This window comes from Scleropages formosus, chromosome 20, assembly GCF_900964775.1.
Source record: "Scleropages formosus chromosome 20, fSclFor1.1, whole genome shotgun sequence".
In the NCBI taxonomy this organism is placed as follows: Eukaryota; Metazoa; Chordata; class Actinopteri; order Osteoglossiformes; family Osteoglossidae; genus Scleropages; species Scleropages formosus.
This window is the reverse complement of record NC_041825.1, coordinates 19,108,456-19,127,199: the sequence shown is the minus strand read 5'-3', so window position 1 is coordinate 19,127,199 and position 18,744 is coordinate 19,108,456. Positions and strand designations below refer to the sequence as shown.

At 42.6% G+C, this 18,744-nt stretch overlaps 1 protein-coding gene across 2 annotated transcripts in view; it reads right to left on the bottom strand.

Moving 5' to 3' along the window:
- The window catches only part of helz (helicase with zinc finger), a 52,508-nt gene that overhangs the window by 9,317 nt on the left and 24,447 nt on the right, over nucleotides 1-18,744 (bottom strand). For both annotated transcript variants that reach the window (XM_018761528.2, XM_029246776.1), the window contains 11 exons: nucleotides 16,574-16,692; nucleotides 14,829-14,974; nucleotides 13,100-13,247; nucleotides 12,487-12,670; nucleotides 11,644-11,872; nucleotides 8,121-8,325; nucleotides 3,618-3,669; nucleotides 2,768-2,952; nucleotides 1,681-1,879; nucleotides 1,510-1,592; nucleotides 830-1,355 (listed from right to left, as the gene is read on the bottom strand). In XM_018761528.2, coding sequence (XP_018617044.2) covers nucleotides 830-1,355; nucleotides 1,510-1,592; nucleotides 1,681-1,879; nucleotides 2,768-2,952; nucleotides 3,618-3,669; nucleotides 8,121-8,325; nucleotides 11,644-11,872; nucleotides 12,487-12,670; nucleotides 13,100-13,247; nucleotides 14,829-14,974; nucleotides 16,574-16,692 — 2,076 coding nt within the window. The remainder of the gene's footprint in view (nucleotides 1-829; nucleotides 1,356-1,509; nucleotides 1,593-1,680; nucleotides 1,880-2,767; nucleotides 2,953-3,617; nucleotides 3,670-8,120; nucleotides 8,326-11,643; nucleotides 11,873-12,486; nucleotides 12,671-13,099; nucleotides 13,248-14,828; nucleotides 14,975-16,573; nucleotides 16,693-18,744) is intronic.

Sequence of the window (18,744 nt, the reverse complement as noted above, 5' to 3'; positions counted from 1 at the left end):
GAGAGACCAGCATTGAAGTTTCTCTTGATTAGTTGTGGTTTCTACCTTGCCACTCCCCCATGAAGCCCATTTTTGCCCAGGGTTTTTCTGACTTTAGCTGAGGCAAGAGAAACCTGGAATTCTCTGGGAGTTTGAGACTCCTTTGTGACTTCCTGTACAATTTTATACTGCGCTCTTGGAAAAATTTTGGCAGACTTGCCAATCCTATGAAAACTGACTACTGTCCCAAGTGTTCTCCATTTGGAGATTAAGCTGTGGTTCACTGGAGTCCCAGAGCATTAAATATGGCTTTACAATCCTTTTCAGAGTAATAGATATAAACTTTTTTTTAAAAAACTTCCTCAGGAATTTCCTTTGATAGTGCCATAAACTGCCTGTTGAATCTCTAACTGCCAAATGTCACTCCAACTCCGATGGCAAGGGTCAAAATAAGTGACATTTATATTAAGCAGGGCTTGCTTCATTCAGTGTTGCCAACTACTTGTGCTTTGAGTTGATATAAGAGAGGATATACAAAGGACATTCAGTCACTTTTTCACACTGTGCCAGTTGTGTTGGATAACTTTGTCCATTAAATAAGTGAAATACTTAATAGTGTTCACTCAAGTGCCTTTTATCTAATATTAGATCTTGGTTGAAGACCTAAAAACCTTCTGTGTACTCACCATTAAGAGAGGAAATTTAGAAGGGGGTACTTTGTCATGGCATTGTGGGGATTTTGAGTAGCAATACCTATGTGCACTGTTAAACAGGTGACCCATACAAGAGTACATGGATATGCACAAAGATTTCATCAACAGAATTCAAGAAGGCGAAGCGCAGTACATACCAATGCCTTCTCCCACAACAGCCTCCTGATTTTCTTCACCAAAGTTGCTGATGTGACCAGACTGCTGTGCGGTTGACTGGTGGGACAGGGGGCCCAGTTGTGGGGGGGCAGGCCTCAGGGAGCTGTTCACCTCCTCTGGAAGAGTCTCTGGGCTTGGGGAGCGCAGGCCCCGGTGGGGAACTACAGTGTTGAAGAATGATGGGCCGTGGGCCACAGGAAAAGCAGGTGACAGTTGTTGCTGCTGATGTGGTGGTTGAGCTGGGAGATGGTGCACATGGCCAGGGTGTTGGGGGAGCAAACCACTCTGAGAGGGCTGCTGTGGGACCCTGTAGGGCAGGCGGGGCAAGGGGTACTGGTGTGGAAACTGCCTGCTATTGGGGTGGGGGGGGAAAGCACTGCTGGGGGGCGCCAGGTGGAAGTTCAGGGGTCTCTGACTGATGTTGTCCCTGCGGTGAAGACGGATGTTTGAGAAGCTCAAACCATCTTGGGAATCTGGGCTTCTGTTTGGACCTGGATCCGATTCTCCCTGAGGGGAGCACATATATAGAGAATAAATAAGATCAATTAAAGAGGACCGAAAAGTAATAAAAATAACAGCACATTTTTTAAAACAAAACCTTTCCTGCAGACATCACATATATGATGAAATAGAAGAAATCAAAGATAAAACAAGGCAGCACCTGTTTCTCTTTCATATCTGAAGCTTTCCTTTCTGCTGTCTGCAGCCGGTTCTGGTCTAGCTTTACAGTGCCATCTACTTTCCCTGAAATAGTGAAATAATAATTAAAGTCTGGACAACTTCCTTTAGTACCAATGGGATTCTTATCATTGTGTGTGTGACACTGCCCTACCATTTCTACAAATGTCAGGCTGCAGCTCCTTGTCAGGACTGGGCTGTGGACACAGGCACAGGGATGAGGGGTGGCTAACCCCATAGGGCACAGGTGATCCGCGGTTGTGAGTCTGCAGCATGCTATAGGCTACTGCCGCCTGGTGGCTCATAATGCGTGGATCCAAGGCGAAGCGGTTCTGGTACCCCGCCCAGGGAAGCTGCACATGGCACAAGGTACAGGGTGTGATGTGTGAAAAAGGCTTCACATCTGCAAAAGCCCAGGCTAGCAGTTCTTAACCCTCATCCTGTGTGTGTGCTGAGAATTCAAACAAGGGTGAAAAGATGCATTTTCTCCCCATACCATTTACATTTATTCATTTAGCAGACACTTTTCTCCAAAGTGACTTCCAGTGAACTATATGCAGTGTTATCAGCCCACACACCTTTTTCACCAAGGTGACTTACACTGCTAGATACACTACTTACAATGGGTCACTCATCCATACATCAGTGGAACACACTCTGTCACTCACACACTACGGGTGAACCTGAACAGCATGTCTTTGGACTGTGGGAGGAAACCGGAGCACCCAGAGTAAATCCACGCAGACACGGGGAGAACATGCAAACTCCACACAGACTGAGCGAGGATCAAACCCATGTCCTCTCACACCACCCAGGCATTGAGACAGCAGTGTTACTCACTGTGCCACCGTACCGCCCATGATTTATTCCAATCACTCTCACTGTATCTTGCACTGATAATGTTACCAAATCTTTTAGGGTTGATCAATTACACAATTTGAATTAATCCTTTATTTATGATCAGTGCAAACTAAGTAATATAAAGAGAATGTTTCATTAGCAGTAAACCACCTTCAACAGTATTCATCTTTATTGTAACCAGTAATCTTTAATATGTGTTGCATAAGAACCATTTTCAATTCCACACGTAACAATTTGAATCGCTTGTGATTTAATCAATAAACGCATCCAATGAGACCACTGTAATAGCTGAGCTGGGGGGGGTGGGGACTGTGGTACCTAGATTGTAATCAGGACCAGAACTGGGAATGACTGAGACAGGATAAAAAGGCCACACTTACAGGTAAAGGCATGGGCATAACCATGTTTCCTCCATAGACTGCTGGCACGTACAAGATGCTGGCCCCTGTGTGAGGGTCTATCCTCTGGACTGGGCTGGGAGATTTGCCCATGGCAGGGTTGCCTCCCAGGGGTGGAGTGAAAGCACGAATGGGATTTCCCATCAGCACAGCTGGGTTGGGCTGAACTACAGTGGGAAGGAAAATAAATGTTTAATAGATGTCGAGTCTGATTCAGGGTGGACTGTGTTAGCACTCCTGGGTCAGGAGAACCAAACCTCATCATCAATATGCTCCTCTGTAAGGAGGCCCTGGGATGACTGGATACACAAAGACAGGTCTGCCCACAAAGTGCTGCTTCAGGGGCAAATGATATTTGCTTAACTTACAATTAAACCAAAAAATACTTTAAATGCCTAAAATTAAATGTGCTAAGAGAACCAAAATATATTGCTGTGCGACACAGTGCAAAAACTAAATCAGTACATGATACTCTTCTTGAAGAGAATGCTACTTAAGCCCTTTGAATGTGTGCAGCTGTCTAATAGGGAATTTATGCACGTTATTGTGAAATAAAATTAACACATTATAAAACAAATTCCCATGGAGAAGTGCACTCTTGATCTTAGCAGCTCTTTCACCCGTTTCCCCATTAAAGGGTCAATGGCTTCAAAAGGATGGTAGAGGAGTGACGACATACATTGCAAGGAGGCCCACATCCTTTGCATTTACTTTGAAAATACTGAAGGTACTTTGTACCCAGTGTTCCTCTAAAACTTAAATCAAAGGTACTTCCACGTGGTTTAGCAAGCCCAGGAACACACAGAGCCGGCTGGGTGATGAAACAACTCACCGAATCCGTCCGGTTGAAAGTGCTCCGCTTGGCCTGCATGTTGCCCTTTACCCTGGAAGAAGAACGACATCACAGCAACCCTTTAGTAAAATGAGTACAATGCCACTACCGCTACTAAGGGACAAACAGCATATTCCTAAATGCACCACCCCAATCATTGCCATGGTTACAAGAGCAGGGCTAACAGTTTCCTGAAAGAGGTCAAGCAACGGTCAGGACCTGAAATGCAGTCTTTACAAAGTTTGGAGACACATGAAGGACTCTGGTGTACGGAAGTAACCGCCATCCTGTACAGAAGCTGTGATCAACACCAGTGTTAGCACCTGGCATGCATGCGACGAATTGGATGGTTAAGTGCTATGTAGAGCCTGCTTTACAGGGCGCCTTCACTCGCCTTAACACAAACGTCACGGCTGGCAAAACACATTAGTGAAAACTGTTATTCACACAGTACACAGTGTCAGTCTGGAACATTTCTGGGTGTGGTGGACGGGGGTTTGGGGGGGGGGGGGGGGGGGGGGGGGGACAAGACATGGGAAGATACAGATTTCTTGGAGATTAGGAATTGCTCCATAACCCAATCAACACGATTTAGAGCACAGATGAGTATTAATCTGTTCATCCTGATAATATCCATTTATATTCTCCACTGATTCCTTCTTTCTTGTAAATGGCTTAATTGCCATTTATGTCTCATAAAAATTCTAATTTTTTTTTTTTTTTTTTTTTAAATCGGCTAGAGGATCCGTTGAAAGACACTGTATTAGAAATCTTCATTCTTTTACTTTTTCTCTCAGAGAAGGAAAGGGGAAAAAAATAAAGGAGAAATGTATTCTTTGTCTTCTGGTCTACAAAGACCTTATTTCAGAGGCACACAGTCCAAAGGATTGGTTTAATCTCTCCTGAGCCACAGCACGACACACTGCATTTTGTGATTTACAGTGTGAATACATACACTCTTAATCCCTCTAATGAGATCAGCATTTAGTTTTGACTTAATGAGCGTGAAATCAATCAAGTGGAGGCCAATGGCACAGTAATAAGTTAATTTGAAGACATATTTGCATATATTTGACCGTTTCACCCAAGGCTGTTTTCCAATGTTTATGTTTGGTCACTCTGCATATGGTTACAATCCGTGGAGAATTCAAAGCCTTTGTCATCAGTGCCAGTTACCGTTCATTTACATTTAACTGATGTTTTCTCTCCAAAGCAACTTACAATGTGAGCTACCTACAATTATTAATCCATTTATCAGGCTGGATAATTTTTAAAGGACTAATTTAGGACAAGTACATTGCTCAATGGAACTACAGCAGTTGGCGGAATTCAAATATGCAACCCTCAGATCCGAAAGGCAGCAACTCTAAGCACTATGCTACCAGTTTTTAATAGTGCAAATTAAAAAAAACTGACATCTAGGAACAGAGTGAAAATGTGCTTGAGACTGTAAAATATTTAGTTATATTAGACCAAGATAAGTGTGCAAATTAGAAAATATCTTGGTAGGCTGACATGCCGAACCACTCTAACAAACATTAGCCAAGATTTTGAATGAACAGATGTTAGACAGAATACTCAGGGAAAAAAGTTCTATTTGTAATATTCCACTGCTTTCATCCATTAATACTTATAAACTTTTTTGGAAAACTTTCCACAAACCACATTTACTTCAAGAACATTAGTCAAATAGTTGATAACGAATTCATTTTAGATTGTACTAAAAAGCACAAAACATTAATTACTTTCAACGTTTCAACAGAAATGCAATGCAATACTAATTATTTTGTTTTGCCCTGAAACTTATCAAGTGTTTTGTTTTGCTGAAAGCACAGGATCTTACAGGTATACAGATGTCAAGAAACTGCCCTATTTCAATATAAAAAGGATGAAGGCCATTCTATAGGACAGCATGGTACAGTGTGTCACATCTCCTTGGCTATGGGTCCAGATGTGCATTCAAATCTAACTCAGTCTGTGCAGTTCACATGTTCTTCCTGTGTTTACAGGGGCTTGTTTACGTGATTGTGTCAGGCTTGTCATTGTTCAGGTTGACTTATGGCTTTGTAGAGGGGCACACACTAAAAATATGATGGACACAAAGCGCACACTACATACACAATGAGTGTACACTGGTTAAGATAATAAGCAGAACCCTTGCTATAAACACCCTGCTCCTCACACCGGCACATCGAAAGCTGAAGCATAGTACCACCGTACATAAAAGCTGGAAGAAAAATGATTGTTTCCACCCAACAGCCCTTCTCTCAGCTTGTCTTAAAAGCGGCTCGATACCTTGTGCAGGTGGAGGAGGCAGGAAGTCACACTGCGAAATCTGCCATGACTTTTTCCTGCAGGGAGCAATTAATGAGGACTGGCTGGAGGAAAGATACACCCCCCATCCCACCTCAACATCTCACCTATCCCCAAACGCACTGACTAGCAAATCTTGTTAAAGCAGGCAAGTGCTTTTTTCAAATACAGAAACAAAGCAAACTCTTAGTGAGAAAAACAAAACATTTTTGGAAGTCTTCCTGACAGCAGCTTACAGCTGCAACCCATATGATGGCCTGACATACTGAGTAAATGCTGGAGAACAACAATGGTTTTATCAATTTTAAACCATGGCTGTTATGCTACAAACAGAAAACAATACAAAACCCCTTGGTTCAATAGCTGTTTTTACAATTAGCGATATGAAACAAAGCAAAAAAAAATAAGCCCCCTTGTTTTTGTCAAAAATGTCAATTTTCTCTCTTGCACCAGACAAACTCAAGTCCTAACCAGAAGGGGGCAGAAATAATTGCTTATGCAAAGTACCCTGAGGAAAAATACGGTACTTTGCCTTCAGAAGCAGCCGTAAGTAGAACAAGGAAGGCATTCTGCTCCTGCAACCAAATCAAACAGTCTTAATAAAACAAGGGTTCAAGTTTACAATATTCACTTTGGAGTTCTTCTCTGATCAAAGACATGGTTGTCTCTTTCTGACAGTATTTACCAGATACCCATTTAATTTGACATTTTCCCCTTTGAAACCCTCCCACTACACGACTGTAGTAGGAAGACAGATTATCCTCTGAATGCACAACATGATTTCAGAGATTAATTGAGATGTTTAGAGAGTTAGCTCCACTATTTTGTTCATGCAAGAAACCATGTGTTTCCTGCAAGTGTGCGGAAAAGCTTTGGGCATAACAAACACAGAGGACAACTTCACTTCTGCTCCTCAAAGATGTCATTTTTGTGTGTTGTGGTGTAGGCATGTCTGGTTTCAACAGGTATACTCTTAACTTTTTACTGCTACTGAACGTTTTAAAAATCCAATAGAATGGCTTAAAGGTCATGGCCTTCTGAAAAAAGAAACAAGACTGGCCTATCCCATTCAGAGCAGTTAATGACTGTGAAACCCTTCAAACTATGTTTAAGCACCGTCCACAGTACTTTGTGATGACGTTAAGCAGCTTCGCATCACACAACCCACAACTCTGTGACCGCAGCACATCAAGTCAGCCCTTTGCTGCAAGTGCCTGGTCAGCTCATATGGATATCATTGCAGCAGATGGCATCAGAATAACTGATGATGAGTGACGGCACTCTGTCAGCATATACAGCCCTAGGTGAAGTTTCTGAAAGCTGTTGCACTGCATTATTTCCACCCTTGTATTCTCTGCAGATTAGTCAATGCCAGAGGTACTCCAAAATGCATCCTTTGACCAGCTAAGTGTTTACAAAAGATCCTGGATGAAGAACCTAGCAAGCCTGTAGCTTGTTTCACTAAAAGTTTCACCCTTTCAGTTCTAGATACTATGAACATTAGGCAGTGTCATCATTCACACGAAAAAGGGATAAATTTCAAAGGTCATGTTGCAAAAAAATTTAAATGCTGATACTTGCTGTGACTGGTTTCTATGGCAGTAAAGTGTTGTGACTCTGCTTGTGTTTGTTTGCTAAAATTCCCCTTGTGTTTACAAAGTGTTCAGGGGAGAAGCATTGCAAGCCCACAGACGAAGAAGCGATATGTTTGCGTGTGCTCCTCTGCATTATTCATACAGAGAAGCACATATAAAATCTCATATCATGCTGCCCATGCTGAAATTAATTTCAGAGGAAAGAGAGCAATGGCGATATCCACTGAACACATTCTGAGTACTCTGTGGCAAACAGTATGGTCAAAGGATATCTTTTTAACACCTGAACAGCACTGGGTGTGTTACTGAGGTTTGACAGTTGCTCTGCTTTTCTTGACCTTTACAGTGAACTATGCAGACAGCCATTTTAACTTTGGCTTGTTAAAAACATGGATGTAAACACTAGGAGTAACTTCATTTATGTTCTGTAATTTACTGCCTGAGGGACTCAGGACTGCAACCTGAAGTCAAATATTGTCGGAGGATTTGAGTTTAACCCCATAAAGTAACAACAAAATGCATCTGGAGACTGCTAACAGTGTCAATCCATGCAGAAGATAGAGTATGGACTGACCCCTTCCTTGGACTGCCTTACCTTAGGTGGAGACTGCTGTTGCTTCGTGGGGCCTGGAGGGGGCTGAGGTCGAAGAGCCCGTGGGACAAACTCAGGAGCCAGAGGGTTGAGCACATAGGTCTTCTTCAGCTCCAGGGCTTCTAGCTGAGCCTTGATCTGCTGGTAGGTGATGCCATGTAGGCTACTGTTCTCATGACAGATGGAGATGAACTTCTCCCAGAATTTCCTGTGCAATGACACATGACATATACCACCATAAGCATTACCTTCTCCAGTACTGCCATACTACTCCAATTAAAATCAAGTGCCAACAATCAAGAACAAATACTAATCTTAGTAAATCAAATCTTTATCTTGGGTAAATCCCCTCCTCAATAGTGCCACTGCCCTTCATAATGGAAAGTGGATTAACTGTACCAAGTGGCTGTACCTCAAATAGCAGGTATTGCAATGATCAAAGCTGTCATCTTGCACTTAGAAGTCTTGATTCAAATATCTGCTTGTGCTGTAGTACCTTTAAGTAAGGTACTTACCCAGAATAGCACTAGTAAAAATTATCTTGTTAAATAAATGGGTGAATAATTTTATCAGCAACTTAGTGTATAAATGAAGAACTGTAAGCTGCTTTAGACAAAAGTATCAGCTACGTGAATGAATTAAGACAACAGCAATGTGTGAACAGTTGAATATTGAAATTAAAAAATTGACAATGATTGACACTTGTCATAAAAACATTGAAGTTTACTTTCAAGATCTGCATTTCCCCATTTTAAAGTACTTTCCAGAATCTCTATAAAATAAAGTCCAAATATCACTGCTATTTAACAATGTGTGTCATCACAATGATTAAGGCAAGTGTAAGGAGAATAATTGCACAGTTGAACTAACAACTGCTTGCATCTGACACACTGGCCAGGGAAAATTCTAGGATGATGTCACTAGTTACACCCATGTGTCGATTTAAATTGCTACTGTCCCTTTAAGAGCGTGGAACCAGCTCCAAGGCACATGAATGAGGTACAAAAGGGGAAAGCCGTGCATGGAGCACACGGCTGTCAGCATATTGTGTTTTCCTGAAAATACCACAGGATCAGGGGTTAACAGTAACCCAAAGATGACTGAATGAGAAGCAGCTAACAAAAAAATTAAAAGCCATGCAAGAGGACCAGCAGTTTCTTATTCAAAGTAGATTAAAAAAAAATGTTTCATGCTCAGTTAAGAGGAGGGGGGGGGGGGGGGGTAAAAACCCTTCAACACCATAACATGAACTACCAATATAAACTTAATTTCTGAGTCATTGAAAAGCAGGCTTGCTTACTGGCTCCCACTGCAGAGAGAAATTCATCTCTGCATAATGCAATCATGTAATAGGCAGCTTACTGCTAATACAGGAATAAAAACCTATGAGTTCCTACTACTAGTCCTGCATTCCACCCTGCACTCTGACATAGGAGAATACACTGATGATCCATTTACAGTCATCTATTATGGTCCCGTAACACCTGTGGAATAACCAACCTGCAGTGACTTGTAAAGTCTGTTTATGTCTTTGGCCTTCGCTAAAGTGGAAAGTGAAGCAAGGACTGACTGATCCCATCACTTTCTATTCCCTTTCAGTTACACATTTACAGCACTGTTCCTCTGATTTAAACACAAATTCACTTCAGTCCAATGGCATCAAAAAATTAAAACAAGAAGCCTTCTTTCTCCTACTGCCACACATGACAAACTCTTGATCAGAACAGTGTAACAGTGCACGATCACTCACAGGTATTTGAAAGCAGACATAATGGCAAGGGAAAGTCTGGTGGGGAAAGGCAGCTTATCAGGACCTTAGTTCTAATGCCAAGGTTCAAACTACACTGTGTGAGGATTTCAGACAACAGCAATGAACCACCTGCATGCACCCCTGGGATGTGTGTATATATGGGGTAGGGGTGACAGTTATCGCATTTTCTTCTCATTGACCACTTCCCAAAGCAAAATATTCCGCACCCTCACCATCCCTGGGTTCCACTGGCCTGTGCGCTCCAGCATGCTCTTTAAAAGGCAACTGTTTGATCAGGGAGCACACGCCACGGGGACGCCTACACACAGTCCTTCCTCCCAAATTACCCGCACTCATTTAATTGGCAGCTCTTTGGGTGACATTTCCAAACGGCTGTGGCTGGCCGGGTGCGATTGGCTGACGAGCAGCAGTTTCCAAGGCGACCAGTGAGCTGCAGCTGGGGCCAGCAAACACCAGGAGGGATGCACTAACAGTGGAGGAACCTTTGGCGTGGGGAGGACCATCTTCCATCCCCCACCCCACTACCAGAATGGGGAAACTGCAAAGGCCAGAGTTTATCTTTCACCACCTCTGCACACTAGTCACTCCCGTCACATATTGTCCAAATATCATGGCGCTGAAGTACAGTTGCTGTCAGCTACACATTTCATATAAGATCATTTAGATCCAGCTGAAAGCAGCACAACGCAGCAATAAAGGGCTTCCCCTCTCTGATGCAACTGCTCAGACTGTTTATCAATAAAATCTCTCACTTTCACAACAAGACAAACTTCACATCGTTGTGCCAGGGTATCCTTGGGAGGCAGCAAGGACCATCTGGTATCTTCTCTGCAGCAAAATGGGATCAATATAACCATGCACAACAAGGAGCAAAGAAACTCAACAACCAAGATCAGCCACAGTGGCAGGAGCAATCACCCAGCATGAACAGCAGTTTCACAAGTTTTTTTCCAAGTCCTTGTAGAAATTCAAAAGATAAAACGCAGTTGGCACAGTCAGTAGGAATCCCTACTGACATATTAGAGAAAAAATAAAAGGGCAGTGAGACATAGACACATGCAGATGTCTGAGCTCCATTGGGACACCCATTTATGGGGTAGTGCTTAGGTTCACTTGATACAAAACGCCAAAAAACACCGCAAAACACAAGCCTTCTGGGTGCCACTGCTGTTCGGGCCAGAGACCTAGCTTGAAACAAACCCGTGGCATCTTCCATGAACCAAGCCAATGAGTCGAATCCCCAAAGCAGTAGCATGAAGCAGGCATTCCAAAAGAGATGGCGGACAGTACAAGTCAAAGCTCAGGGAGCTTTGGTTCAAGGCTAATGGAGAGAGGACTTAACTGGGTGAGAGAGGGGATGACTGGATATACCTGAGGGGGGATTTAAAAAAAATTTTAAAAAATTTTAAAAAAAAAAAAAAAAAAAAAAAAAAAAAAAAATTCAGGACCTGAAAGGATCTACATATCTACAGATATACCTTTAAAAATGGGCTCCTTTAAAACAGGCTTGTATTAACTGTACCAAGTGGCTGTACCTCAACCGCAACCCCTTCAGCCATTTGTTTCAGCAGGGCAGTAGAAGTCTAAAGCTTTATTTTTTTCATGACAGCAGAGGAGGAAGGGAAAATCTTGATCTGAATCGATGTAGCTCCAAGAGTGGAGGATGGCGTTTTCAGTGGAGAAGAGATGTTTGTGTTCTCCAAGGACACGGCCGGTGCAACTTTGGAAGCCCCAGGCAGACCAAAAAGGACTTACCTGCATCTGCCCACAGAGCAGAGGGCTATGGGGTCGCCCACTACAGCTACCAGGGACTGAGCACGCGTGATAGCTGTGTTAAGCAGCTTGTAGTTGGACAGGAAGCCATAGTCCAGGTCCTCTGTGGAGTCTTCCACCAGCTGCTCCTTGCGCTTGATGGCCGTCTGCTTGTGTTTACAGGTATGGCGTGTTCGCACCGTGCTCAGAAACAGCACCCGAAACTGTTTGCCTGCAGAAGAAACCCCCCCAAGGTGAAAGGAAGCAACAGATAATGGTATGAATGTACAGCACTCCACTGACCATTTGAGACACTGGAAACCTGGAATGCTGCTGTGAGATGACCTTAAACGTTGCTGTGTATTTCACTTATTTCTTTTGTGTTTTTGTTCCTTGCCTCATCTTCCTCCAACCACCCTGGCTTTGACCTTTCTCTAACTGGTACACTTTTCCTGCAGATAATACTGTTCAACAATAATAATAAAAAAAAAAAGGGGGGGGCTACTTCAAATGGCTTTCAGAACAGAGACTAACTGTTCTCAAAGAGGTATGGACTGTAAGCACACATCAGATTTAAAACAGCAACCCTTCACTGCTCTACTTGATATTTAATTACCTCCTTAAGCAGGCACATTTCTGACATACTATCCATGGAAATGGTTGATTTGCTTGAGAGGAAGGACTGTGGCAGCTGTCAAAAATTAGCCAGCTAATGAGACTACAACATTTGCATTGCGTATTTTTGGCACACCTTCATCAGAGAGTGCAAATGACAAGTAACAGACTACAAGTGGGAGCAGATCAAGGCCAGCGCTTCAGGATTGCTGCAGTTGTGTTGGCACTCACCCTGCACATTGAGCACCCTCTCTACGCTGACCTCAGACAGCCTCTTCTTCCGCAGTTCAGCACGGATACGGAACACTTGGTCAGCATAGGGGGATACCACGCCAATGCTGCCTTCATCCAGCTTCCCCCAGGCCACCGGCCACTTTCTCCGCATCTCCTCCACCCTCTCCACAATCTCAAATACCTGCAGATAAACATTATGGATGCTGACCTCCTCAATAACTCATGAGAACTTTGTCTATGGAGCTCAACATTGGGATCCCAACAAATGAACCCTTGAGAACAAATTCAGTACAAATCATAAACTTAAGAAAATTACAATTTGTGTATAAGACAACCACTTTGATCTTAATTATTTATCAGAAGCACATGCTGAAAAAGTCACCCTTCCCAATTTTACCATCTTAGGAGGACAACAATTCAGCTGTCCTAGACCTCAGTGGCAAGCATGGAGCTGAACAAAACAACTTCTAAGAAAAAGCATTTTGGGAAGAACGGAAACCCTTTCCTTCCCAATAAAGCAACACAACAGCAAATGAAACACTGGAAGACTCATTCCCGTTTGCAGTCCCTGGAACAGAAATGCCCTATGGTAATGAGGTTGGATGGATACCTCTGCATTGTTGTAGTAGGCAGTGCTGTTCTTCTCCTGCACGTCCTCCCCCCTGGCCGTGAAGAAGGTCAGGGGGTAGAAGTCCTTATGGGAGGGCTGCTTCCCGCTGGCCATCAGCTTCCCATCGTAGAACAGCTCTGATGTGTAGCTGGAGGGATGGGGGTGTGGGGAACACTCAGCTTTGCTGCTCCTTAAAGGTCACATCTGCTACCCACGTATCGCGCCAAAATAAGTCAATGTCAACATAAACACTCCTATTTAAGCTGCATTCTCTTGGTACATTACAAAACCTGCAAAGTGTGATTTAAACCACTAAAAGGCCACCAAGTCAATGTTTTCATTCAGCATGAGAACAATGTTATAACTGAAAATTTATTATTTTAACAAAACAGCAAAAAGACTTCTGACTTGTATTTTGAAAGCATTAACTGACTTTCTTTCCTCTTACTGGGCAGCTGGTAGCGCAGTGGTTACAGCTGCTGCCTTAGGACCTCCACCTCACCTCCAGCTGTAGAACCATTGAGCAAGGTACTCACATTTACATTTATTTAGCAGACGCTTTTCTCCAATGCAACTTACAATGTTAACCTATTTACAATCATTTATCCATTTATACAGGTGGGTAATTTTACTGGAGAAATTTAGGGTACCTTGCTCAAGGGCCCTACAGCTGGAAGTGAGACTCGAACATGTGACCTTTGGGTCCAAAGACAGTAGCTCTAACTACTACACTAGCAGCTGCTCTCAATGTGAACTTACTCTAAATTGCTCCAGTAAAATTACCCAGCTGTGTAAATTGGTAAATAATTGTAAGTAACTTAAGATTTTAAGTCGCTCTGGAGAAAAGTGTCAGCTAAACGAATAAATGTAAAGGCACAGATGTACTCTACCAGTGAGTGAGTGATTTCCACTTCATTAAGCCCTGTCCTGATTTTAACACCAACACCCAGTTAAGGGACCGGGCTTTAAAAATAGCAGTTCTGATGTGCCATTATGCACACTAATACTTCATCGTCACTGTGGCATCTCGCAATTTCCCCACAATGGCGGTTATTGCATCAGAACAAGCTGATTTAGTAATAAAAGCATTCAGCATCCTGTAACAGTCTGCCTAGTATCTGGATCCCTTTTCAACAGGCTACATGGGAAATACAGTAGACCCCTGGGTATGAAGGAGAGTTTCTAAACATTTGGTTAACTTAGTGTTAATAGCCATAATGCCTCAGATGGAGCTACATACAAGCTATTCCAGAAGCAGTCAAGGAAATGTGTGCAAAGGCACACAGAACTAACCACATCTCCGGGAACGACAGACTGACAGTCTTTTGACGGAAAAATAGGCAGTTCATTTATCAAAATATACGAAAATCTGTTGATGGGTAATAGATATGCAGATTTTATGCAAAAAGAATCAAGACAAACAGATGCTGTGTGTGTGTGTGTGTGCGTGTTTGTGCGTGTCTTTTTTAACCAAAGGATTGTAACCACACAGACTTTGTATTAATTACCATTTACACACTTCAGCAGATAAATGAAGGTCAGAGCATATTTTTAACGTGACATCCAAGGACTTGAAAAGTTTAAACAAGTGTGGGTCATGGTCAGAGTTGAACAGAAGCAGCAGTGAAACACAACAGTAAAAGATGGACAAATTCAGCCAGTCCAGGACCACAGTGGTCTTGTTAATACTGGCAGAACAGTGCTCACCTGAACAGAGTTGGACCCCTACCTGATAATGGCTTCGTGAGAGCGGTAGTTCTCGCACAATAGTATCCTACAGGGGTACTCGGCAGGATAGTGCTCGTACAGGCGGTCCAGCAGCGACAGGTGCAGGTTCCGCTCTCGAGCGAACTCACTATACACAAATGGGCTGAGCTGGAGAACACCGACAAGAGGGCCGTCAATAGTAGGGGCAATGTGCTCAATGTTCTACAGTCCTAATGCTCAAAGAGCTGATAATTCACAAACCGTACTGGCCAAATACATGGGAACAACTACCTTCGTCATAAGAAATGTTTAAAAAGTGACACTAAATCTTCCCAATAAGAAATATAAGAAAGAAAAACCTCCCAATGTGTGCACACAATACAATTACACAGTAAACTTCACCAGATATGCTCACTTCCTACAATACTAAATACACGGATGTTATCCAAATGATCCCGATAACATTGTTTATATTGGATTTAAGTACATTATGACCTCTAAACTATGACTTTGCCCATCTGCAAAATTTGTCAGCAGTAATTTTTAACATTATATACTTTAAAAGAATTTATTCCACTTTTTTTCAAGAAATATTAACCCCTTTGAAAGTTTCCATATATCACAAGCAGGACTACATTGCTTCTGACATCTGTGATTTTTTAAAATGTAAGAATGCAATGAATACAAACACTTCCATGGCTGATCTCTACCCAGATTAAACTTTACGATCATGCTCCTTTCTTGGCTTTATACAGCACACACATTCCCACTGGCATTTACTGATAATACACTGAAAGATACAAGGAGCACAATCTCTTCTAATCTGAGACTGTAGGTTCATCTTCTCCTTCCTTATGAAAGCTACTCACCCCTGGAGTGAGCTCAAATGGCCTGTGCCCTATAACTGGGCCCTGTTGCTGTTAACTCTAATCAATAGGAAGCACGGGCTCCATTCAGCATTGCCGGCCCAATGATTCAACAGCGGAGGCACACCACATCCAATAACCATGGGTAAAGTGACGGACAGATAGAGAAGTGAGGGCTGCATAATCCCTGGCAACAGGCATGCCAGAGACAGACAATAAGTGCTAGATTAGGAGGCTCGAAAAGAGGCAGCTGAGAAAAGCCCTGCCAGGGGATTTAAATGGAAAGTGCTTTTCATTTGTGAGGACTTCATTCCAAATGGAGAAAACAAGCACAAAACAGAGCCATTATCGGATTTAAAATTCCTGAAATTCTTTTCAGGGGCCGGCTCTGGACTGCATCCTGTCAATCATCAGAAATTAAACAGTGTCCAGTCTTCTGTCAGTGCGCCTGACACACAACAGCCTGTTCATTTAAAGTAGGCAAGAAGCAGTGTCTCAATGTGGCCAACATTTTCTTCTACCCTCAACTACAGTCCAAACTGTGCTTTTCTGCTCCGGAAATGGTCTTTGTATATCTAAATGCGACAGGACTCAAAAGTTTCCCAGTTACACTACACAAACCTTAGGTGGGAGCATGAGGAGTTGGATCACTGTGACAAAATACACAGCAATTACAATACTGACAACTGTATGAACGAGTTTAAAGCTCAATGGAACTCGTTTGTTTATTAAGAGCAAAGCCCCAATACAATGCTTGAGAGAACAGTGACTGCTGAAATCTTAGATTCAAACTAATGACTGAAAAATTTTAGTCATTCATCAACACTGGCCAATTCAGTTGTCAGTGAGTATACAAAGGTACAACGGCTGGCCACTCCACAACAATTTCACAGGACTTCACCTGCATGTGGTCTCCTGCCAGAACAATCCGGGTGTTTTTGCTGGCCAGAGCAAAAGGCATGATGGTCTCACACTCCATGGCCTGGGCAGCTTCATCCAGTAGAATGTGGGTGAAGATGCCTGGGTAGCAAAAGAGACGGACAGAGGGAAAGGGACTGAGACAAAGGGAGAGACGCATACATTGAAGAACAACCTTTGAGTGTTACGGTAAGGGGAAAAGACCATGGAATGAGAAAATCTCAGAGTTATCAAACACCCAGAAAATGCTGCTGGGGCAAGGAAGACAGAAGCACTGTTAAACAACATATTGATTCACTTCCTCCAGCAATGACCAACTCCAGATACAACAGAACACCAGGGAGTGTAACACGGGGGATAGTGTTTCACTGGCCTGCAGCAGAGCTCCGTCTAAAGGTGCTCACTAAAAATCAGTATTTAGATTTATTTTTCCTGACATTAAAGCAAGAATATTGCTGGTTTGCAGTCTTTATGGGAGATATATCAAGTATTGACACAAAACCTGAACCATTTTTTTCCTAAAAAGAACACACAAAAATCTTCATGTAATACTTTAGAATTTTTTCCATTTTACATTAAAAATATTAACTTTATTCCCTCAAGAAAATACAGAGGAGAAAACTGATAACTGGACCCTAATATATTTAACATTTAATAAACATTAAAATACATTTAAGTGTGCATATATGGATCCATGTACTCGAGGCCAATAAGCACAGCAAGCACTAGGAAGCATGATCACGGGGTTCAACAAAGAGAAGTGATTTGCACATAAATAGACAGATCCATCTTTCAAACCTTCCAACTTCCAGCTCAACACAAACAGTCGGAGATATCAGCAGTTCCGCTCTTATTTGATCCCCATCCCCCATTCTCTACACTCGCGAAAACAGCCATCGTCCATCCCAGAGCCACTGCAGTGAGAGCACTGATTTGAAAATTTCAAAAGATGCACCAAGGGTGAGGAAGATAAATCAGCATAAATAAATGGCTGCAAGTGCAAGGCCACTTCAGGGGTACAGAGAGAAATGGCTATATATCTAAAGCAACAGAGACAGACAAGGTGTAGCAATAAAGGGGGCACAAATGCAGAAAACTATCAAGTTCTCGTTCAAACCGAGTCCTATCTTTCATTACCAGAACACAAGAAGCGAAAAAACACTGTTAACTAGGACATGGATGTACCATGGTACTTTGCTAACTACCTGTTTGTGAGCTGCTTTGGTTGAGACTGACTGTGCCGGAGAACAGTGAGACTGAGGTTTACAGATTTAATAGCGATTCTCACCTTCAACACTCCACCCCCTACCCTGAGAACTCAACAACTCCAGACAAGACTCCTAAGCAACAGGCAGGTGCTCACCAAGATGGGTGACAAAAATCAAACAAAAACAGGAGAAGAGGCCGCTCAGCCTGCTGCACACAAAATCCACGCTTTGTTGCCACTACAGAGGAGTCACAGCTCCCAAAAGCCTCATTTAAATGAGATTTTCATCAACAGCAAACGTACTGCAAAGGAAGATAAAGCAGGAGCTAATGATGTGAATTGCATTAGAAACACAGATGGTGTTTCCAAGCAACAGACAAACCTCTCTACTGACACATTAAAGCCAGTTATTAGCTCTTCCTGACAAATTGTTTGGGGTTTTAATGTCTTTTTATGGACTTTAATAAGTTCAAATTCAGGGGGTGTCTCTCTCTGGATCATTACCAAAATAATCTGGTCCAAGAAACCTGTCTGTGTGTTTTTCCAGATACAACTGCTTAAGTCATGGATACAAATGAACACTTTGGCTTTCACACTATTAGAAGTGAAAAGAAATCAATCAGTATTGCTTGATGAAATATCTAAGAGCAGTCAAGTCTGATTAGAGGATTGGCGCAGACATCACAAAGGCTGCAGGTCTATATTCCTTAAGGAACTCTGCAGCTGTATCTTTGAGTGAGGGAGCTGACCTAAATACTTGAGCTGCAAATATTGGCAACACTTAATTTTCATATATTTTATATCAAAACACACACAGCACACTTGCAGCTGTTCAGCAAATGATGATTCTGTAAGGTTTTATTAAGGACACAAACACACTTATGGGAGACATGGACACCCTCAAAAGTTGTGGTTCTGGTCAGCTGCAACAGCAGCCAAGGCATTGA